The 23,800-nt window shown below is 42.2% G+C and overlaps 1 protein-coding gene across 6 annotated transcripts in view; it reads left to right on the top strand.

Moving 5' to 3' along the window:
- CEP112 (centrosomal protein 112) overlaps nt 1-23,800 on the top strand; it is a 379,853-nt gene that overhangs the window by 159,961 nt on the left and 196,092 nt on the right. For all 6 annotated transcript variants that reach the window (XM_056854861.1, XM_056854869.1, XM_056854853.1 and 3 more), the window contains one exon: nt 23,209-23,391. In XM_056854861.1, coding sequence (XP_056710839.1) covers nt 23,209-23,391 — 183 coding nt within the window. The remainder of the gene's footprint in view (nt 1-23,208; nt 23,392-23,800) is intronic.

The following is a 23,800-nucleotide window of genomic DNA, read 5'->3' as shown; positions in this document are numbered from 1 at the left end:
ACTCCACTACCTGATGAGTAGCTTGGTAGAATCCCAATGTGGGACTGCACAGAAGATTAAAGATGAAAACAGAGTTGCACTTAACTTGTAACTGTTGTTCATTCAAGAGTCTTCTGTGCAGGCACACATTCCTTCCCTCCTGTGAGCTCTCTTTTTGTTTACTCTTCTAGCTGTAGTGGCTCTTCTAGCTGCGCCGGAGCACTTGACCGTTTAGGCAGGAACGGCCCCTCTGACTCTGGTGCATAGCACCCCCTGGTGGTTTTTTAGCTAACAACCTCTCCAAGGCAGGCCTGCCCAATGTGAGACTGCACAGAAGATCCTTGATGAACAACAGTTACAGGTAAGTGCAACTCTTTTTTGAGTCATACAGAATACCATGATCAGAATCATATGGGTGCAGATGTTGGTAGGCCTGGCTCTTTCAAGAACAATCCTGTTCATTGTCGGGGCCTCTTTTCAGTCCCACATGGGAACTGCGCTTGTGCAGGCCAGCCGCAGAATGCTTAGAAACTTCTTTTTTAGCCCAGCAACAATGATTGCTCCCCCTCACCTCCAGCAACGGTTCTTCCTGCCCTTTTGGACATGTGACAGAGGGGCAGGGAGCATCCTTCCCTTAGTTCTCTTTCTGCCACCGCGGCTAGAAGACGTTTGGATAGCTTCGTCTGTCTTCAGAGAGTTTTTTCTCTACTTCTTCGTCATATTTTCTTTCCTTCAATCGGTTTGTCATCTTGGATCCAGAATGGCTCTCATCAAAAAATGTTAGAGCTGCGGGATCAAGATGGCGAAATCTGATGAACACGAGAACTGCCTCATATGTTTGGGTGAGGGCCATATCCCATCCACTTGCCATGCTTGTACCCTATTCACCCCCAATGCCTGTAAAGATCAGGATTTGAGGCTTAAGGCTGCCCTATGGGAGTGGGCTATGAAGTTCCCTGGGGCGCAGGACTCGGGAGAAAGAAAGTCGAAGTCCTCACCTTCTTGCCACCACCGCAATCTACCAAAAGTATCTCCTCAAGCTCAAAGAGAGCGGGTTCTGAACCCCCTGTGGAGTCTTCTAAGAAAAAGAAGCACCCCTCCTCGTCTGAACATGCCAAAAAATTGAACTCTAAACCTGCAAATGGTGGGTTGTTGGCTCCATCGACCTCAAAAGGGGCATCATCCCCCAGAAGTTCATCAACCCTCGAGGTCAGGGCTCTTCGCCCTCGAAAGAGCTGATTCCAGCCAGTAAAGGTGATGCTGACCTCGTGTCAGCATTGACTTCAGTCATTTGCTTGAGTCTAATTCACCTGGTGCATGCTGAGGTCGAGGTGCGCCCTCCCATAGTGGAGGTTCGCCTGTCGACACCAACCATGAATTCTCCCTCTCATCGTTCTACTTCGGCGGAACATGAATCCAGATCTTGGCATCGTTCTCCTCGGGCCCTAGATCGAGAGTGTCATGACTCCCCTCCATCGCCTCGATGTTGTGATCAGGCTCAAGAGGATCCTGTTGACCCCAAGCCTTGTCACCCTCACGGAACCCTTCAAAGATGTTCTCATTGGACTAAGACGCCATGTAGGTCTCTCATGGCCACTTCATTCCCAAGGAACTTTATGGCACTCACCATGGATGGACTGAGATGGACTATCATGGTTGCAAAACTGATCGATCTCGCCCTCAGTGGGGCCCCGTCTCCCATGGGGCTACTGTCACTACAAGCTTCAGGTTTGCGCCAAGGTGACATGGGCTGCTCTCTGTCACACCGGCAGAAGACAATTACCTCCTCTATGGCTATGCCACCAACACGTTTGGACCTGATCCTCGACTCACAGTCAGAGTCGGAAGAGAGGTATTCAGAATCCGGGCATGCTTCCCTCCCTTCATCTGATGACATGGTTGGAGACCCTTCCCCCGTTTTCCCCATGGAGGACACTAAAGCCTATTCTAAAATGCTAAGCTCTCTGGTGAAGGTGCTTGGGCTCGATGTCATTCCCTCGGACCTCATACCCCATGATCCCATTATTGAGGTGCTTTTCTCATCCGATACTAGCCCTGTCAGATTTCCCTGGGTAAAGGGCATTTGTCAGATAGCTGACACCCTGTGGGCCAAACCTGCCTCCAACATCCCTTCGGTCAAGAAGATCAAAAATTTATACAAAATGGATGAGGCACCATTCCTGTACCAACATCCCACCTCTAATTCCATTGTCACCAGGGTCCTCACCTCTAAGGGCCAGGGGACCGGTCATTCCACTCCTCTCGATAAAGAGGGGAAGAAATTGGATGTAATGGCCAGAAAGATTTTCTCTACTGGGGCCTTAGGCCTCAGAGTTTCTAATTTCTCGGCTCTTATGGGCCGATAACAGATGTTCCTGTGGGATAGGATAAGAAGCCTTTTCTTCTCCCTATCTCAGGACAAGGCACAGGAGGGCAAGATCCTCCTGGCAGAGGGCTCAAGATTAGCCAAGTACCAGACTTCCCAGAAAATGGCCGTCGAGCATCGGTGACTTTGTTAAGCTGCTCGCAGTCCTGTTGGCAAGGAAGCTCTTTAAGATTATTAGAGACTTTGGAGAGAGGTAACCTGTTTCCCAATTTCCCCTCATTAGATTGAGGTCCGTTTAGGTAACGATCCTGCTGGAAGAGCGGGTCTGATTGACGCCAACGGCGAGTCGGGTTCTTCCTGAGCTGGCTGCCTTCCGCCATTATCTTTCCCACCTCCTCTTTCCCTTCCCATTGTTCTTCATTAAGGAATCTTGTCTGTGCAACTCAGCAAAAACCCCCACTGATATCAGGACTCTACTGTGGCGCAGGGGTGAGCTTTGAATGTACATATTTTTTTACTGCTGGAGGAACTTTTGGAAGAATCTATAAGCAAAGGGGGGGGTAGACACCAAGATGGACGGTTTTAAAATTGAAACTAAGCAGGCAAACTTACTATAGCCAAGAGTGATCCATTGTGGCATGGCTTTTGAAACAATCCCGGTAATTGGACTTTGAGGCTTGCCGAGGCGGCGGGATTGTGTTGGTGTGTGATTTGGGAGTCTTGGGTATTGCTCCCATGGCACCGAGAACAGACGACAGAGCGGCCGCAGAGTGGGAAGCTGAGAGCAGAGAGAGAGAGTGGTCCATCCTGGGCACTGGCATTGAGTGCCAGAAAGGAAGTGTTTGCGGAGAGGCGAACCTCCTGTGTGCCGGGCAGCTGCCAGGACAAAGGGCACACGATTTTTCTTCTGGAACAACCCTTGCAATCGGACTTTGAGGTTTGCCGAGGCGATGGGACTGTGTCGGTGTGAGAGTTGGGAGGTTTGGGTGTTGCTCCCGTGGCGCCGAGAATGGGTGAAAGAACTGGCACAAAGTTGGAAGCAGAGAGCAGAGACACAGCGATACATTCCGGGCACTGGCTTCGAGCTCCGGAGAGGAAGTGTTTGTGGAGCGGCGAGCCTCCTGGGTGTCGGTCCCATATATCTAAGGAGCTATGGAGGAGCTGCCGGCAAGTGGGAGTGTTTGGGCCTGGCTGTGACTCAAAGTATTGGCTGGAGAGGTACTTTTCAGGCATCGGGTCCTGGTGCCAAGGCAGCTGTGGCTATTAATCTGGAGTGTTCTATGAAGGATCGCCCTCTACAGACATGCACAAAGGACATATAGTTTTTCTTTTCTTCTTTCGGGAGTCGGGATCGGGCACCGGGGTAAGATTTTTGTGATTGGACCTGGCAGACCATGAGTTATAGTGGAGAGTTTTTAAGTCAGATATTGGTGCAAGCAAGGAATTGTTTGGGAATTAACAAGCTCTCTTTTTTGAGGGCACACTGCCATCTTTGGGTAGAAATTAAATATTGCTATTAATCCACTCTTTGTAGGTACATTAACGCCCCCCCCCCCCGTTTTTTTGCTTGAATAGGTCTATTCTATGAACTTCTATACTAATGAATTGCCTAACAATGAAATTAATTTTATACTAATCAATAAATTCTGTGGACCATATCAATTCAATTAATTCATACCAAAGGTTAACAAGACTAACCGAGCTGGACTTTGTTGATGAGTTTTAACAAATATCAATATCAACATTATTAATGGGTTAATTCAAGACTGATTCCAACTGATTGTGTGGTTTGTGTTATAATTAATTCTAAGGCAATCTTTGATAGAATTGATATTTTGGAGTTAAACTTGAATCTCTTAAGTAACAGTGCCAAAATTTAAGAAGAATAAGCAGAATACGTCTGATGAAGTAGACTCACAAATGGAAAATCTCAAACACTTTATGCAACAACTCAATTAAGAAAGTGTCAAAAAACAGGAAGAGAGTCATAAGAGCCTGCAAGAACCCTTAATGAGAATTGAGAAAAAAAATCGATGACAACACCTTCCGGGGGAGCGAGATGTAAATTTAAAGCCTCAAGTGAGGACAAGAACTGCAGATATAGATATGAAGAATTTGCGGAGGGTAGCACATACATAAGGAAAGACAGTTCAAAAACTCATCAGTGAGAGGGAAACAATCTTAAATAAGCTGCCAAGAAAAAGAACCCGTGGTCTAAGATGTCTTTACACTAATGCACAGAGCATGGGAAATAAGCAAGATGAACTAGAACTCTTAACAGAACAAAGCAAATATGATATAATAGGCATTATGGAAACCTGGTGGGGGCGAGTCTCATGATTGGAATGTAATACTTGAAGGGTATAACCTATTTCGGAGAAATAGACCAAATCGAAAGGGGGGAGGAGTAGCATTATACGTTAGGAATGATTACACCTGCGAGGAGGTCCAGGACTTAAATACTGGAAGCCAGTTTGAAAGCATCGGGTAAAAATTAAGGGGGAGAAAAACAGTGATGTCATTGTGGGGATATATTATAGATCCCCAAGTCAGACTGAAGAGTTGGATGATGCGTTCCTGGAACAGATGTCTAAACATTCAAAAGAGAGAGATGTGGTAGCGATGGGAGATTTTAATTACTCTGCCAGGACAATAAGGTCCAATAAATTCTTCACTTCCCTTGAAGACAACTTCATTGTCCAAAAGGTGGAAGAAGCAACAAGGGGAACAGCTATTTTGGATCTGATCTTAACCGATAATGATAACCTGGTTTACGGGGTGGAAGGAGTAGGATCCTTAGGTGGCAGTGACCATATTCTCCTGGAGTTTGTTATACAGCAGAAAGGAGAAGCAAGGAGTAGCAAGACATGTGTTCTAGATTTTTAAAAAGCTGATTTCAATAAATTTAGGGAACTACTGGGTGTGATCCCGAGGATAAGAATACTGAAAAAGAAGGGAGTGCATGAAAGATGGGAATTTCTTAGAAGTGAGATATTGAAGGTGCAATTTCTATCAGTTCCAACGAGGAGAAAAAATGGTAGAGGTTTGAAGAAACCCGGGTGTATGTCTAAAGAACGTTTGGTTGTGATAGGATTTAAAAAGGGCATGTACAAGAAATGGAAAAAGGGGGAAATCAACAAAGAGGAATTCAAACAAGTAGCCAGCATATGCAGGGAGAAAGTCAGAAAGGCTAAAGTGCAGAATGAGCTCTGGCTTGCCAGGGAAGTTAAAAATAACAATAAAGGGTTTTTTGGTTATGTCCATAGCAAAAGGAAGATCAAGGTAACGATGGGGTCACTGCGTGGTGAAGACGGTGAATTATTAACAGGGGAGGCAGAAAAAGCGGAATTACTTAGCACCTTCTTTGTCTCAGTCTTCTCCCAAAAGGGAAATAGTACTCAACCTGGGAATAATGGAGCAGAGCATGCAGTAGGGGAATTACAGCATAGTATAGATACTGGGGTGGTACGGGAATACCTGGCTACTCTTAATGAATTCAAGTCTCCAGGGCCGGATGAACTGCATCCAAGGGTGTTAAAAGAACTGGCCGAAGTGATCTCAGAACCACTGGCAATAATCTTTGAGAATTCCTGGAAAAGAGGAGAAGTCCCAGCAGACTGGAGGAGGGCAAATGTGGACCCCATCTTTAAAAAGGGGGGGGGGAAAGAAATCCCAAACAATTATTGCCCAGTCAGCTTGACATCAATACCAGGTCAGATACTAGAGCAGATAATTAAACAGATGGTCGGTAATCTCAGAGAGAAATGCCGTGATCACTGACAGTCAACATGGGTTTCTCAAAAACAGGTCATGCCAAACTAATCTCTTATCTTTTTTTGATAGAGTGACAAGTATGGTAGATGAAGGGAATGCTGTAGATGTAGTATACCTTGATTTCAGTAAAGCCTTTGATAAAGTCCCCCATGATCTTCTTGAAGCAAAGCTAGTAAAATGTAGGCTGGACACTGCTACTGTCAGGTGGATTGGTAATTGGTTGACCAACTGAACCCAAAGGGTGCTCATTAATGGCACAACTTCATCCTGGAGAGGAGTGACCAGTGGAGTGCCACAGGGGTCTGTCCTGGGACCGGTGCTATTTAACATTTTTATAAATGAGAGAAAAGCGATTCCACCTAAACATTAGAAAGAACTTTCTGACAGTGAGGGCGGTTTGATGGTGGAATGCCCTGCTTTGGGTGGGGGGAGTTCCCGTCTTTGGAGGTCTTTAAGCAGAGGTTGGATGGCCATCTGTCGGGAGTACTTTAATTGTGGGATCCTGCATGGCAGGGGGTTGGACTGGATGGCCCTTGTGGTCTCTTCCAACCTTGTGTAATTTTGTGAACACTAAGGAAATTAAAGTACTGCAGCACAGACAACAGAGATTCAAAGAAAAATTGGAACAACAAACTAGAACACTGACCCTCCATGAAGAGAAACACAAGCAAACAGAACATTTTGATCTTCAAGAGATTATTAATAGAGAGAATTTAGAGGCCTTGGAGAATCTTTTGGGATGACGAATCTAGAATCTGAACTACAGCAGCTACTTCAAGAGACTTATACATTTAAAGAAGAATTTCTCCAAATCAAAAAATATTCTGGGTCAACTGCGTACTCCAGAAGAAACAAAACCCCCAGAGACATTCTGGTAAAATTTACACATCAGAGGGCCAGAGAGGACATCCTAAGTGCATGAAGAGAAAAACGTTTATCTTACAATGGGAAATAAATATTGGTTTTTTTAGATCTCACATTGAATATAATTCAAAAGAGGAAACAATTCGACAAAGAAGAATCAGAAAGGTGAAGTGTTGCTGGAAGATTTTTTGTTGAAAAAATATCCGCTGAGACAAGAAGTCAAGGAAGCGGTTCTCCGTTTGGCTAAAGTAGATCCTAGAACCCCAAGCCACGAGCAGGTTCAACTAAAAGAACTGGTGAACACCTTAAAACATCTGTTTCTCCTGAGACTTTTGAGGATAATAAGTCAAGAAGAAGACACATTAGTTGAACTATTGGACTCAGAGGAACCAACTCTGGAAGAAGAAGAAGACCAAATTGGGAGAAGCCACAGCAATAGATTAAAATGGAGAACTGAAAGATTACTTCAATTAACGTTAATGGACTTAATTCCCCAGCTAAAAGAAAGAAGATATCTCACAAGCTTATAAAATCTTCCTCAGATGTGGTATGTTTACAAGAAACTCATATTAAGGATTCTCATGAAAGATTTCCACAACGTAACAAATTAGGTACAGTGTACTCATCATCATCATCACCAACTAAGAAGAGAGGGGTGGCCATTTATATTAAAGGCAATTAATTAACAGTCATGGACTCTGTAAAAGACAAGAAGGGCAGATATTTAATTTTAGTCACCCAAGGCGCAAATGGCAAGAAATTTACATTTGCAAACATATATGCTCCAAGCCATGCCAAAGAAAAGTTTTTCAAAAACTTATTTCAGGATTTACTTAACTTCCATCAAGGAGACTTACTACTAATGGGAGACATGAGTAGAGTCATGGATATCAAAAAGGATAAATAGAAAAAGATCAAAGGAGGAAAAATACCAAAAATTAACTTTCAATTTTTGCAAGACTGGAGACTGACAGATGGTTAAGCATCCAAATGAAAGAGACAATACCTTTTTTCGAATAGACACAACTCATATTCAAGGATTGATCTAAATTGGATTTCCAATACCTTGTTGAACAACATAGAAGATGTTTCCATTCTACCTGCAACCTATGTGGATCATAATCCACATCAAATTAAACTGCATGGAAATTGAACAGGTCTAAGGAGATGGAGGATGAATGATAACCTGCTTCTGCAACAAGACATTCTAAAACAGTGTCAAGAAGAGGTCAAAACATTTTTTGAAATGCTACCTCGGAAATTACAGCCGGAATAGTGTGGGATGCAAGCAAGGCCTACATGAGAGGAAGGCTAATTGCACTAACAGCTAAACAAAAGAAAGATAAAAACCACAAATTAGATGATCTTTACAGACAACTGAGTCAATCTGAAGAAAATCATCAGTTATCCAGGGACATTGAAGATCTGCATAAGATCCACAGTTTAAAACAACAAATAAATGGGATTAAAATAGGAGACATGCAGAAAAAGTTGAGGTTTGTGCACCATAAATTATTTGAACAAGCAAACAAACCCAGTAAACTTCTAGGAAACAAATTGAAAAAGGAAGCAAGAAAAAAAGGATATTGGCAGTTCTAAAAGAAAATCAGCTATCCAACAAAGTAGACATCCAAAAAATCTTCAAGTCTTACTATATCGAATTATATCAGAATAAAGATACAACACAAACTAACCTAGATTCTTATATAAAATCAGCCAATTTGAAAAGATTTTCGGAGGAAGATAGACAAATGCTGAACCAAAATGTTTCAATGCAGAAGTATATGGATAAAATTAAGAAGCTAAATTTTATTGGATCTTGACAAATTAATACAACATCATCTGGATAGCTCTTGATTTTGAATTCTTCCTCTCAAAACTTTATACCATGAACCAGTGGGTCATCTCTGATGTTGTTTGCTAAGACCTCTATTGTTAAATCAAAAAGAAGTGCTGAGTGGCAACCTTGTCTGGTACTTTTTGTTGATAGTGAAGTTCTCAGATTTCCATTTATGAGGAGCCTAGCTTGTTGGTTGGAATAAATTGCTTTATAAACATTTAATAAATTGGTTCTTGTAGGTTATCCGGGCTGTGTAACCGTGGTCTTGGAATTTTCTTTCCTGACGTTTCGCCAGCAGCTGTGGCAGGCATCTTCAGAGTAGTAACACTGAAGGACAGTGTCTCTCAGTGTCAAGTGTGTAGGAAGAGTCAGAGAGGGGTTGGGTTTGAGCTGAGTACTGACCTGCAGACATAATGTGCTAATCATTGTCCTGTAAGTATCAAGATAATGTACTAATGAGAGTGTGGTATGTTAATATGGAAGCATTGTATCCTGAAATGATCTGATAATGTTTGAAATCTGCATGGCTATTGTTGACTGTAGCCTTTGTTAGTCTGGAGGTTTTTCAGGGCAGGAAGCCAAGCCTTATTCATTCTTAAAATCTCTTCTTTTCTGTTAAAGTTGTGTTGATGTTTATGAATTTCAATGGCTTCTCTGTGCAATCTGACAAAATAGTTGGTAGAATTGTCCAGTCTTTCAGTGTCTTGGAATAAGACCCTGTGTCCTGTTTGTGTCAGTCCATGTTCAGCCACTGCTGATTTCTCAGGTTGGCCAAGTCTGCAGTATCTTTCATGTTCTTTTATCCTTGTTTGTATGCTGCGTTTTGTGGTCCCGATGTAAACTTCTCCACAGCTGCAAGGTATACGATATACTCCTGCAGAGGTGAGGGGGTCTCTTTTGTCTTTTGCTGATCGTAGCATTTGTTGTATTTTCTTGGTGGGTTTAAACACTGTTTGTAGGTTATGTTTTTTCAAAAGTTTCTCCATCCTATCAGTGGCTCCTTTAATAAATGGCAAGAATACCTTTCCTATGGGAGACTGTTTTTCCTGAGTTTTCTGATTTTTGTTTGGTTTAATGGCCCTTCTGATTTCATTCTTGGAATAGCCGTTTGCTAGCAGTGCGTGATTTAAATGATTAGTTTCTTCCTTGAGAAACTGTGGTTCACAGATCCGTCTTGCACGGTCCATTAATGTTTTGATTATTCCTCTTTTCTGTCGGGGGTGGTGGTTGGAGTTTTTGTGTAAGTAGCGATCTGTGTGAGTTGGTTTCCGGTAGACCTTGTGACCTAACTGAAAGTTTGTTTTACGGATGACAAGGGTATCAAGAAATGGGAGTTTACCCTCAATTTCCTTTTCCATGGTAAACTGAATGTTTGGATGGATATTATTAAGATGGTTTAGAAAGTCCATTAATTTTTCTTCTTAATAATATCCATCCAAACATTCATAGGACTGAAGTGAGACTTGGAGGTTTTAAAATGCTAGAAGGTACTCCAGGAAGAAAGTTTCTGAAGGCTCCAGGAAAAACCTCTTTGACCCAGGTTGACCTGGTCAGTGTGTGGAGAAAGGGAAGGATTAAAACTGCTGAGAGCAAGGGGAGGGTTCTCTTTTGGCAGGGACACTCAGGGAAGACAGAGCTCATCTGAGGCCTGGAGGAGGCAGCCATTTTGACCATGTGCTGGCCCCAGGCGCTGATGAAGACTTCCAAGTAATGGAAACTAGTGTGACAGCAGGTAGACTTCCCCTGACTATGGAAGATCCACTGATTTAGCAATTTGTAATAATCTCTTTTCCTTTCTGTAAAATGTATTAGGACAGCCAGGGAATAGCTTGTTGCTGGGCAGAATATCCCTGTATGTCTGTGTGCTAAGGAAGTGGGTTAAGAGTCATGGAGAGTCAGAGTGAACTATAAACATTGATAGGAGAAACTGGATAGAACTGAACTGTACTGCGCCGCCTCTATGTCTGGAGTGCTATCAGCCTACCCTGAATGTTGATGGGTTGTCATATCTTGAATTTGGATAAATATCCCTTCCTCAGTATGATCGGGGCTCAGAGATTTTTGCCCATTAGGGCCTCTGAGTCAGCAGCTGCAAATAAACTGTTTTCTTGAAATATTGATCTCAGGTCTCTCTCTCCCCCCACGAACCCTTGTTTGCCATATCACTAGATAGAGACTTACAGTATCCTAAGCTTAAGAGCCTGTCCCATATTCGAACATCTGATGAGGCATGTATAGAGAGAGGGGCAGAGGAATTGGGTTTCTCTCAGTTCTTTTGAGTCCCTTGCTCAATCTGTTGCTGTGCTAAAAGTATGCTTGGAAATGTTTTACTTCTAATAAATTTTAACTTTGAATGCTGACCGTAGTTCTCTGTACCACATAGACCTCCACCAGCTTGGAACACGCTATTGTAAAACAAGGGGGGGCCCAGGAGGGACAAAGGCTGGCACTTGGGAAGCAGCTATTTCTCCAGTGGAAACCCCAGGTAGTATCTCGTCCCTGTGGTGCCCAGAAGTGAAGTAAGCGGGAGACACCGAGGCAAGGCCTCAGGGTTTTGAAGGGACACAGGGGGGGGGGATCCTGCCCCCTGCCCCAGTGGGCAAGTCCTACAATGGTCAGGTGGTGGCAGCGGTTAACCGAAAAGAGAGAGAGAGGCAACCCCCTCCAGGAGAGGTTGAATTTATTGGATCTTGCAGTATCCGGGTAATTAAAATCTCCCATGACTACCATGTCTTGTCTCTTTGAGTACTTTGTAATCTGGTCTAGGAGTGTCTCTTCCAAGTCCTCTGCCTGGTTTGGTGGTTGATAGCAGAAATAATATCACTATTATTTCTTACTACTTTTGTTTTTACCCATAGACTCTCGACTGAACTTCCATGCTCAGATTCATGTATTTCTTCACAAGTATACACATCTTTGACATATAATGCTACTCCTCCCTCCTTCCTTATCTGTCTATCCCTTTTAAACAAGTTGTACTCCTCAATCTTAATATTCCAATCATGAGTGATATCCCACCAAGCTTCAGTAATGCCTATTAGGTCAAAATCCCCTTCCTTTATTAGGAAGTTTACCTGGTGATCTGGGACTGTGACACGCTTGGGCAGCCCAACCCTGAAGGGCAGGTACTTATGAGGCTCCCGGTGATGGCACTACTGCACCACCTTCAGAGCAGCTTGCAGCAGTGTAGAAGGGGGGGGAAGCAATTTCCCCCCAAGCCCCATGAAACTTGCCCATAGAATTCCGTGGGGCTACCCCACATTTTTGCAGGCATAACTTGACACCTGCAAAAAGGGGCATTCCCAGGCCAAAAGGACTTCAGAAGTTGACTAACATCAGCTGTGCCCCCGGAAACGTCTCCCTGGACACCAGTGTGAGGATTTGCACTGGAAAAATGCTGCCAGAGAAGCAGCACCAGCACCCAAGCATTGCACTGCTGCGCAGCGCCCCTACACCATTGTAAGTGCCCTTTCGTTGGTGTCTGTGCACATGGCACACCGGCATAGGGGTCATGATGCCTCCTTAGCAGCTCCGCCTCCCCTTCAGGATTGCTCAGTTAGCCTCAGTGGCTGTAGTGAGTATAAAATGGAGGAGAGGAGAGCAATGTAATCCACTTTGGGTCCCCACTGGGAAGAAAGGTGTCATGGATAAACTAAGGTGGTTCATGATGTTTGCATGCAGCCAGTAAAAAGGACTGTTTTAAATTACTGCAGGGAAAGTATTTGTGGAAATCTTATAGATTAAATTTAAGTTATTTATAATAAAATATATTGTATTGTAAGTTTCATACAGGCTTTATCCATCTTCTCTGTTTTGTTTATTTACACTGTATAAAAGAAAATATTGCAGCTGAACTAGGAAAAATTCTAAGATGCTCATTGCTTAGATGGTCATTTTTTTCAGTCTCAGGGCCTGTCTTTAGCCCAGACCTGCATTATGATATCCAATATAAAAGTATCTCTGAAACTCAAAAAGGTCTGGCCAGCCCTTATCTAAGAGTTGTTCTGGAGGGTATGTGCAGGACCAAGGAGGTGAACGAGACAGAAGAATAGTCAGGAGAAGACCACTTTGCATGTGTTAAGAGTCGTCAAGTTACTTTCAACTTATGGTAACCCTATGAATGAATGTTTTCCTAAATATCCTAAATATCCAAGCCTTGCTTGGGTCTTGCAAACTGAGGGCCATGGCTTCCTTGATTGAGTCAATCCATCTAATGTTGGGTCTTCCTCTTTTCTTGCTGCCTTCAACTTTTCCTAGCATTATTGTCTTTTCCAGTGACTCTTGTCTTTTCATAATGTGACCAGTGTACAATAGCCTCAGTTTAGTAGTTACTTTAGCTTCTAGGGAGTGTTCAGGCTTGATCTTTGTCTTTTTGTTAGTCTATGGTATCCATAAACTCTCCTCCAACACCACATTCTGTCTGTTTTTTCGTTGTCCAACTTTCATACTCATACATAATAATGTGGAATAGGGATGTGCATTTGTGTGTATCCGAGCCAAAAAAATACCCATTAGAGAATCCCCCCTGCAACCAGTTATCCTGATCCCCCCCCCCAAATTTTTTTAGTTTTTCTCTGGATTGTCTGGGGGTGATGAATAGCTGCTGTTAAAGATCTACAAAGTTGCCCTCTCCCCTCTTTCAGAGGTTTCCAAGGCAACAGGAGGAAGGGGGAATTAGGGATTTCTGTTATGCAAACAGGAGAGAATATTAGGGGGAGCTGTGCTGTTCTGTTTGGCCAATCAGAGCAGTTATTTCACAGGGTTGATTGGCTTCAAATCTGAAGTCCAATAACCTTATCCTGGCCAAAGCAGGTTTTCAAAGGAACAGGAGGGTGGGGTGGGGGGAAGGAGGTCAGGCAGTGGCAGCAAATAGATTGCAGGTGAGAGGCAATAGTGCCCAGTCACAGCCATTGTTTCATGGCTAGTTTTCTTTCAAATTCTTCTGTGTATGAACAAAGAGTTTAAAAGCATGCCCTGGGGGTAGCTAGACTCCATTACAGAAGGAAGTTTTTGGAGTGTGCTGCACTGCTAATCTTGGCTTTCGCTGCCGTCTGAGCCTCTGGAAGTCTGCTGCTGCTGCTGCCTGTTAGTCCGCTGAGACAGGAGCTGCATTGCAGACTACCTGGAAAATATCATCGACTGGTTTGATCAAATTGGTTCATTTTAAAATTATGTAAAGTTTCATAGTTGTTAATCTGTACATTTGTTGCTGCTCAGGCTGCCCCTCCTGCAGCTGTTGTTGAGACTCAGCAGCAGGAGGAAGAGCAGTCTGAGCTGTCTTTGGGGTTGGGTTGGTGGATGAGAGTGTTCCAGCTCTGGAAGTCACCCCAGCGACCCAGAGGCTTCTGGAGGAGCTAGAGAGAGACTGTGTGCCCCAGCCTCTTCTCTGGTTCCTCCTGAGTCCAGCAGGCCTTCCAAGGAGAGACAGGAGGGGAGACCAGAGGTGGAGCAAGAGGAAGAGATTGAGGTGCACCTCAAGATGCTGCCATCTTAACCCCTTCTCCCTTGGGCATCTCTTTCTGTTCTCCCTAGACACAGTGTTTCTGCCTCAATCTCATCACCGGAGGAAGCTCCAGGGGTGCCTGCAGCTGCTAGTTAGTGTGGATGCCCCTACACCTCCATAGTCTGGAAGCACTTCCAGCAGACAGAGGATCCCTGGTTTGCACTGTGTCAGCTGTGTAGGGCCAGATCAGTCAAGGGAGAGATCTGGCGCATCTCTTAACTAGCGGTCTTAGGAACCATTTAAAGAAGCACCACCAAGCGGTGCTTCTTCAGGGGGGAGAGAAAGGCTGGTGGGGTGGCCGTTTGGCTTCCAGCCAAGGAGTGAGTCATCCTGTGACCACCTCTGGTGTTCTGCCTGAATGGTCTCCTATAGGGAAAAGACACCAAGTATCTCTAATGGAGATATTTGGTGAGGTTGGCACTAGGATGCCTAGGGATGGAAAACAGCAGGCAGGGAAGCGGGTCACTTGCCTCATGAGATGGTCGTTCTAGATATTCACCCCTTTTCTATAGTTGAAGACATCGGCTTCCGCAGCCTGCTCCAGGAGCTCTATCCCTGGTACATGGCTCCTGCTTACTTTGTGCTGAGCAGGAACATGCTGCCCTTGTTGTGTAGGGCTGTGATAGCATACGGGCCTGCCCAGACCTCCCGGACGGGACCTGGCAACCCAGTATGCAGGCACTCGACTACTGTGCGCCCGCCCCAAATGCTATGGAACGGTCGCTGTGCGCTTCGTTTTTACTGACTCGGCCGTTCCCGCGAGCGCCATGCAGTTAGCAGCCAGGAAGCAGATGCAGGGGCAGCCTCCGGTGAACCTGAGGGAAGCCATGTTCCTGTACAGATTCTGTTCCAGCCGCAGCCATGTCAAGAGAAGCAGAGTGTCACGTAGTCATTGCCACGCCCCCCTTGCAACATCCACTGCTTAATGGGTCGTCAGCAGCGATCCTGATATCAAGATGAGTCGTTCCTCCAGCTCAGCAGCAGCGATCTCAGGACGTTTGCAAAGATCACATTCATTGTTCCAGTATGTTAATCTCATCAGCAGAGAATTTCCAGTTCATCACGGGTTGCAGAAGCCATCGGAATCAGAATAGATTTCCAAATTCTCACTACCCCACCCCGGTAGCCACAGCTTAGTCCTTTGTCACCTTTTTGTCACCTGGGAACCTAGGAGGGGTGAAACCCCTCTCCCTGCCCCCAGAGAAACAGTATATCTGGGGTGCCCCCAGCCCCTATCTCTCTCTTGGATCTCAACCTTAGGTCTTTCCTGGCACCTTTTGCCGTTACTCTGTTGGTTTGGTTTTGCGCAGCCTAGCCATGCTCCCTCCCGTCTTGCTGGTCAAGTCTACGGGATCCCCTGCCCCCATCTCGGCTTTTACTTTTCAATCTGTTTTAGTCTACGTGAATTTGGACACCTCATCTAGATATGGTAATATACCCAACCAACGATCTCCTGCCACGTTGGCAACTGTGCTTGTACTCCTCTCTTGATATTCCTAGACACTCTGTATGCTTGTGTGCATCACTGAATTGAATGAGAAAGACATAAACATTATTTAATTTGGAATCCATTGTCTGTCTTTATTCAAAGTCTCATTAAACGGATTCTGGTATAGCTGAGTGCGACCCCGCTATAAAAATACATAGTTACCGATTGCTCAGCTAATTTCCCCATTTAAAGGAGCAGTTCGGGTAACAGCTGCCAGGGACTATTTGAATAGCTCAAACAAAATAACAGCACATGGGTCAATATAGTAATCAAACACAACGTATATTGTATAGAAACAACATCTAAAATGCAATGCAACCTAACTATGTAATGCAACAATCAAACACAAAAATCGGTGCTGAACAGAAACAGGCAATATATATACAAAGATACAAAGATAGGTCTCCACCAAAAAAGCTACTGTGTAAGTCCAACAATATTTGTCTTAGAAAAGAAACAACAGCTTCTTGCAAACGGCTTGATACGTGTCCTGTCCATGGACTGGGCTAAACACAGCGCTTGTAGCGTTCTCCTTCCCATTTGCTTAAACTCATGTCTCTTAAACGGGTAACTGACGAAGTCTGGTGGGGACCTATTTAAAACCTATTAAAATTCTCTTTAAAATTTTAAGATACTTTCTAGAGATAATTTTCTAAGAATTTTCCAAATAGCAATGTGTATGTATGCGGTTTTATTCTTAGGCTGAAGAAGCCTGGAGGTGAAGCGCACAGAATACCTAGGATCTGCGTTCTGATCCAGTTCTGAACTTATGTTAATGAATTGTCGTAAAGATAGTCCCCTGTGCAAGGTCATGACTGTTAACACAGCTATTATTTTAAGTGTCTGCATCCAGTCAAGGTGCTCTTTGTCACAATACTCTGTCTTGCCTTAATTTTTGTTCAACAAAAGTATGCCCTGTAACTTCAGGTTTTGACTTAATTAATTTTATTCCCCAATCTGATAACTTTTTCTGTTCTACTCTCCTTGTCCTGCCTTAAGCCCCCCCCCCATTTCAACCAGGAGCCTTGTTTCTGATTTTATGCAAACCTACCCTGCTTCTTTCCTCTCCCAGGAAAACCAAACATTTGTTTCTTCTGTGGCCCTTACAATAACAGCTGCTATCATCATTCCAACTCATGCTCAGTAATCTGATCTTGAGGTTGTATTCTGCTGTGTCTCCTGAGGTTTTTTTCTTGGCCACTCTGCCCCTTTCATGCCTACTTCCATTTGTTTTTCTCCTGAACGCTTTCTGGGTAATTTCCTTGGATATTTACCACAATTTGGTTGCTTGGGCACCCCTCCTGGAACTGCACACCTCTCCATTTGTGTAGCCTGAAGGCTATCTGCGGCTTTAATATTTGGAAGCTGCCTCAGATGGAACCTCCATGCAGAATCATCCAAACACAGGTAATATAATCCTAGGCTTTCCCTTCTACCCTCTCTTTCTCCTCAAACCTCTCTTGAGGTACACATGGTCCAAGTGCATCTACATGTAGGAATATGTAGCATGTTCTGTGGACATTTTGGTCTTTGGTTTTACATGCATAAGTGGTTTCTGAATGAATAAGTGTTTCAATATTTTACACTAGCTTTGGTTATTCTGATAAATTTTATTTACATGCCTGCCTCAAAGCTTTGTCCCTGGTTTTTAAATGTCCTTTAGAATTGTGTCTTGTGCAGTGAAATGGATTTCCCAGAAAAAAAATTCAAATTGATATTTAAATAAATAATTTAAATATTTAAGTTATGTAAGCAAAATTTAAATAATGTAAGCAAAAAAGGCAAACAAACCATGCACAAGCCTGGAGCGTGGAACAAGCAGTTAGCCCTTCTAATGTGATTGATTTGTAGCACAACAGCCCTGCCTGAAAACTATAGTTAAACAGGCTCTATTTACATATGTGCAGCGCAAAAATATAACATTGAACATGTACAAAGGAGTCAGAACTACTATCACCTCATTACAAGATGTTGGAAAATTTTTGAGGAAGTACAAAAGAGAATTTGTGGATGTCCTTTCAGATGAGCAGGAAGATGAGAAAGAAGAACAAGAGGATCTTTCACAGAAGGGAGCGGAGGAACTAGACTATAAGACTATAACTAAAATAAAGAATCATCATGGCTAAAGTAATTTCATGGAATGTTAATGGTTTAAACGAGAAGATCAAAAGAAAGAGGATCTTCAAATTTTTACAAAAACAGAAATACACTTTAATCTGTCTACAAGAAACCCACATCTCAAAAAAAGAGAAAATATTTGGACAGGAAAATGATGGGTCAAGCGTTCATTACGTCAACTAAAATTAAAGGAGTGGTCATTTATGCTCATGCTAGTTTGAGCCCTGAACTTGTATATAAAGACGAAGAAGGTCGTATAATGATGATTAGAGCAAAAATAATGGGCCAAAAAACATTGGTGGTTGGAATTTTTGCACCTAATGAGGGGAAAGCTAAATTTTATGAACAACTGCATGAGATCCTACTTCAGCATGCCCAAAAACAGGTTTTATTATTGGGAGACTTCAATGGAATAATTTCCCCTATTTTGGACAAGAAAACCCAGGCTAACAGTGAAAAAGAAGGAATTCTTCCAAAGACCTTCTGTCAAATGATGGCTGACTTGGAACTACAGGACATCTGGAGAACAATGAACATGACAGCTAGAGAATTTACTTTTTACTCAGCAAGACATGACTCACATTCCAGGATAGACATGATTTGGGCAATCTATTTTTACACAATTGCGTAAAATACACATTGTACCAAGAACTTTTTCTGATCACAATCCGATTTCTTTTGAGTGGAATAACCGACAAGCATTTAGATGGAGAATAAATGATAGACTTTTGAAAGATCAGAAACTTGTGGAGGAATTATCTACTATGATTAAAGACTACTTTGAAATTAACATGAACGGAGAAACCACCTTAAATACGGTATGGGACGCTTTTAAAGCGGTGATTAGAGGATTTATGATACAGAAAAATACAGCATGGAGGAAAAAGCAGTTACAGTTGACCAACACTATACTTTGGGATTTACAAAAATTTGAACAAGATTTGATTTTGGAATTACAAGAAGATCAAAAAGGTATCATTTTAGGGAAGATAAATTCTCTTAAACATCAGTTAAATATGGTGGTCTCTGAAGAAATGAATAAAAATTTGAAAGGTCTTGCACTTCCTAATTTTAAATTATATGCTGAGGCGGCTGCTTTAGTATGGCTGAAAAACTGGATGGACTTAAAAAATACACGCTTACTGGACTTGGAGGGTTTTGATAATAGAAGTGGTTGGCACAGTTATTTGTGGTATAATAAAGTTAAAACACATGCATCATTTCAACAACATGGTTAAATCATCTCTTTATAGGATATGGATTAAGCATGTATTAGAAACAAAAACTCCATTATGGATTTCTTCCCAAGAAATGTTGACGTTACGCCCATTAAGACCAACTCAATTTGTAATATATCAGGATCTTTTGAAATGAGAAGGTACAAAATGTTCACTAAAAGAATATGAGGAAATTAAAGACTTATTATCTTGGTTCCAGTATCATCAAATAAACTCGGTTTTCTTACAAGTTGTGAAAATAGGATTTTCTAAAACTAAATCAACTTTACAGAAACTTTTGCTGGATACAAATGATCATCTTATTTCCAAGATGTATAAATTATTGTTACAACTTTATTGTGAACAAGAACGAATAAAACCTACCATGATTAGTTGGGCACAAATGTTGGTTCTTGATATAATGTTACAAAAATGGGAAAGGCTTTGGATGAGAGACCTGAAACTTATATCTTCACAACTATTAAGAGAAAATGTACACAAAATGATGTATAAATGGTATTTAACACCGAAGAAATTAGCTAAATCGTATGCTGCAATGTCACCAAATTGCTGGAAATGCAATAAAGAAACTGGATCTTTTCACCATATGTGGTGGACTTGTGAAAAAGCTAAAAAAAATTGGGAGATGATATATAATGAAATAAGGTCCATTCTACAACAAAATATTCCTAAAACACCTGAAATGATGCTATTGAGTATGATACCGGATACCATTTTTACTCATAGAACTTTTTTGATTTATGCCACCACGGCTGCTCGATTGACATATGCAGCTAAATGGAAGACAGTTGAGATACCAGACAAAAAAGACTAGATAAAAAGATGCTGGAATTGACTGAGATGGCGAAGCTTACAGCTTTGATAAATCAGAATGATAATGAACAATTTCTGGGGGAATGGGAGGTTTGGAGAATGTACTGTGAAAATTATTTTTTAACGGGACCATTTAAAGGATACTCATTGATCTAATCCCTTATTCATACTTTGTATTAATTTTTATATTAGGTATTGATTTCATAATGTTGGATACGACAAGAACAGATTAATTAAAACAATATTGGGATTAGTTCCGTTAGCAAAAGATTAGACAATTTAATTTTAGATGGAACAGGGAGAGGGGGAAGTCATTTGATTGTTAAATTAGAAATATTATTTGTTTTTCTCTTTATTAGTATTATTATATTGTTTTTATGGATATATTAAATGAAGAAAAATTAAAAAAAAATATTTTTTTTTAGAGTGTTTCTGTTTTGGGAAAAACTTCTGTCCCACATCACTGGTCCTGCGTTCTTCCTGTTTTGAAGCTAAATTCGTTAGAACCTAAATTTTTAACTCCTTTAGAACATGAGTGAGTGGTGGCAGAAGAGAAGTTTTCTTGTCTTTCCTATGTGAATTTGGACTCATAGAAAGCAGGCTTCATTCACACAGATGCATGTGTAGTGTTTGTATGTCATCTCAAGCACACACCGTAAGAAACACACATAGGATTTAAAACTATATTTTTGTTTGCTAGCTAAGTCTCCACCAGACTTTTGAAAAGTATATATATTTAAAGAAGCATATATTTAAATAACACATGCCAGCAAATACCCCTCAGTGGAACAGGCTTCCTCGGGAGGTGGTGGGCTCTCCTTCCCTGGAGCTTTTTAAGCAGAGGCTTTATGGCCATCTGTTAGCAGTGCTGATTCTATGACCGTAGGCAGATCATGAGAGGGAGGGCAGGAAGGTTTGCATCAGTTTTTGGCTCTTGTGGCCCTTTCTTGCATGCCCAGAGTATCTGGAGAACCGGGTTTGATTCCCCACTCCTCCACATGAGTGGCGGATGCTAATCTAGTGAACTGGATTTGTTTCCCCACTCCTACACTAGAAGCCAGCTGGGTGACCTTAGGCTAGTCACACTCTCTCAGCCCCACCTACCTCACAGGGTGTCTGTCGTGGGAGGGGAAGGGAAAGTGATTGTAAGCTGGTTTGACTCTTCCTTAAATAGTAGAGAAACTTGGCATATAAAAACCAACTCTTCTTCTTCTTGAAGTGCCGATCTCCATTTTGGGGTTAGGAAGCAATTTTCCTCCAGGCCAGATTGGCCAGGAATTCTGGAGGGTTTTTTTTATTTTTTTTGGCCATCTTCTGGGTGTGGAGTAGGGGTCACTGGGGGTGTGGGGGTAGGTAGTTGTGAATTTCCTGCATTGTGCATGGGGTTAGACTAGATGACCCTGGTGGTCCCTTCCAACGCTATGATTCTATAATTCTAAAAGATCAACAAATGTCAGTTATCGTAATTCTGAAGTGCCTTGATTTCCCCCAGGTTGGTTTATGAATACACAGCTAGGGCTAGTTCAAACATTTCTGCAACTGGTTAAAAGAGTGAGGGGACTAAAAAGGGCAGGACAACTAAATAATGAAGAAATAAATGGGGGAGGAGACGTAACTGTGATTTAAGATCTTTTCTATACAAAAGCTAAAGATATAATTTCAATTTTCAATTTTTGTATGTTCACATATTTTGTTGATAGTATGGATTTTTTTAAAAGGATAAGGACAGGAAGTGCTTGTCCTGAACTGTGTTCCTGATTACATGAAAGCACATCCCTTCCCTATAAGTGGCTTCAGGCCTAGGTGTTAGAAGAGAAAAAGATATGAAGTGTGATATCCGGTTTGTATGTGTGAGGTAGAGTTAGCAGACAGTTTCCCACATGCTGATTTTTCCTTCTTCACTTAATTCCAGATAAAGCATTAATAATGCTGAATATCTTTTAGTGTTTTAAGTATGGTGCTTTGTTTTTATTAAATGATGTCAGAATGTTTTACAGAAATGTGTCCCTTTTGAGCCTCTCCCGCCTTGCCCTAGGAACACATTTTTCACTCCTATTTTGTTCCAGGATGGAAAACAAGCTTTAATAATAGTATTCAAAATGCATGACAGCCATTTGCAAAGATAGATTTAAAGCGGAACGTAACAAACATTGTGTAACAGCTGCTGATGATAGAGAATGAGTTTAAAGAAAAAAGAATGCTATCGGTTTAAGATAAGGTGCCTGCGCACTTTTCCCACACAAACAAGATCTATTTTGAGCAGACTCCTACTGTTAGCTTTCTCTTTTTTTGAAGAAGAGATATTCTCACGCTGGATATAACCAACGTCCTCAATAACAGTGTTTTTTCTTCTCCTGAAATCCACCAAAACTGAAGAAAAGTCCAAGTGACTGTTCTTAGCAGCTGTGTGGCCTAGAGTTCACTAGGAAAGCTGGCTTCCTGCAGTCCCCTATTCATCACCTGCTTCAAAGGCAGCCTAGCTGGCTATAGTTTGCAGGCCAGGTAGGGTGCCATTGTGCACAGTCCGGGAGGATTAGTATCAAAGCTGCGGCAACCAGGCCCTTGGTCTCAGGCTGCCATTCAGTCTAGCAAGGAGAGGCTAAGACTGGCCAAGGTCATCGTATCCAGTGGGGTGTGGACTGGGAAAGGATCCTGAGAACAGAATGCTTCTTATGAAACCATGGCACAGGCTTGCCGCACAGCAGGTGCCCCGCTGAAAACATACATCTGTTTATGTTGTACCGTGGCTGACAATGAAATAATAGAGCTTCTTTAAAGAAATTATTAAGGAAAGTAGTATATGTAGAAGTCACCTAGATATGAGTTTTTATTTTGGAGAAATCATAGCAAAACCTTTTGCATTTGTGTGTGTACATGTGTAAAGAGGAGAGAAGACTGATTTAATAAATTCTAATCTGTACCACTGCTAGAGAGCAACAGCAGGATCATTTGGAATGTATACACAATGTGACAATGCATTTTTAAAAAATGCATTTTGACATACATACGAGTATTCTGGGTTTAAAGATGTATGGGATCTTCTGAGTTGTCGTGCATATGGAAATTGCATGGATGATCCCCCCCCCAAGACAAAGGTAAATTTGTGTATTTTTTTTTTAAAGCTGAGGTAAGAATGACGTAAAAAAACAAATTAAAAATAGCCAACTTGATGAAATTGTAGAGGGGGAAATTAAGCTGTAAGATGAGTTGTCATGACGACAGGGATGTTCTATTGATGAACTGTACTCCTCATTGTCCAATCAGATAGTAGAGCTGAAGCTGGAGCATGAACAGGAGAAGGCGCACCTATTCCAACAGCATAACACAGAAAAGGATTGCCTGGTCCAAGACCATGAACGGGAAATTGAAAAACTAGAAAAACAGCTTCGGGCTGCCATGACAGAGCACAGCAATAAAACTCTGGAATTGAGGAAGCGAGATGCGCAGGTAATAATCAATAACATTTCAGAAGTCAGAGGCTTTTTTTAAAAAATCCTGTTTCCAGTGTAGTTGTTTCACGCTGTTTGATCATTTGCGAAACTGACATATAAACACAATTTTGCTTTGCTTTGCTTCCCCCCCCCCTACTGCTCCCTCCCCTGCCAGTGCTGGAAAAGGCTTTAACCGGGGGTGGGTGGGGGGAACCACAGGTAGCCAGATTAAGAATCTCATGGTGTGCAATAACTTGGCCTCTTATTTATAATCTTGTCTCATTTTCTTTCACGATGGATTTAAGGGGAGTAAAAGTACCCCCCCCCCCGTTAATCTACAATAACTCCCTCCTCCCTCTCTGGGTTGATCTGTATTTAATATATCTGAGTCATACATATATACATACACACACGTATATATATAA

The sequence above is a fragment of the Euleptes europaea genome, chromosome 1 (assembly GCF_029931775.1).
Source record: "Euleptes europaea isolate rEulEur1 chromosome 1, rEulEur1.hap1, whole genome shotgun sequence".
In the NCBI taxonomy this organism is placed as follows: domain Eukaryota; kingdom Metazoa; phylum Chordata; class Lepidosauria; order Squamata; family Sphaerodactylidae; genus Euleptes; species Euleptes europaea.
Note: the sequence above shows the minus strand (reverse complement) of the source record. Positions and strands in the feature narration are given on the sequence as shown.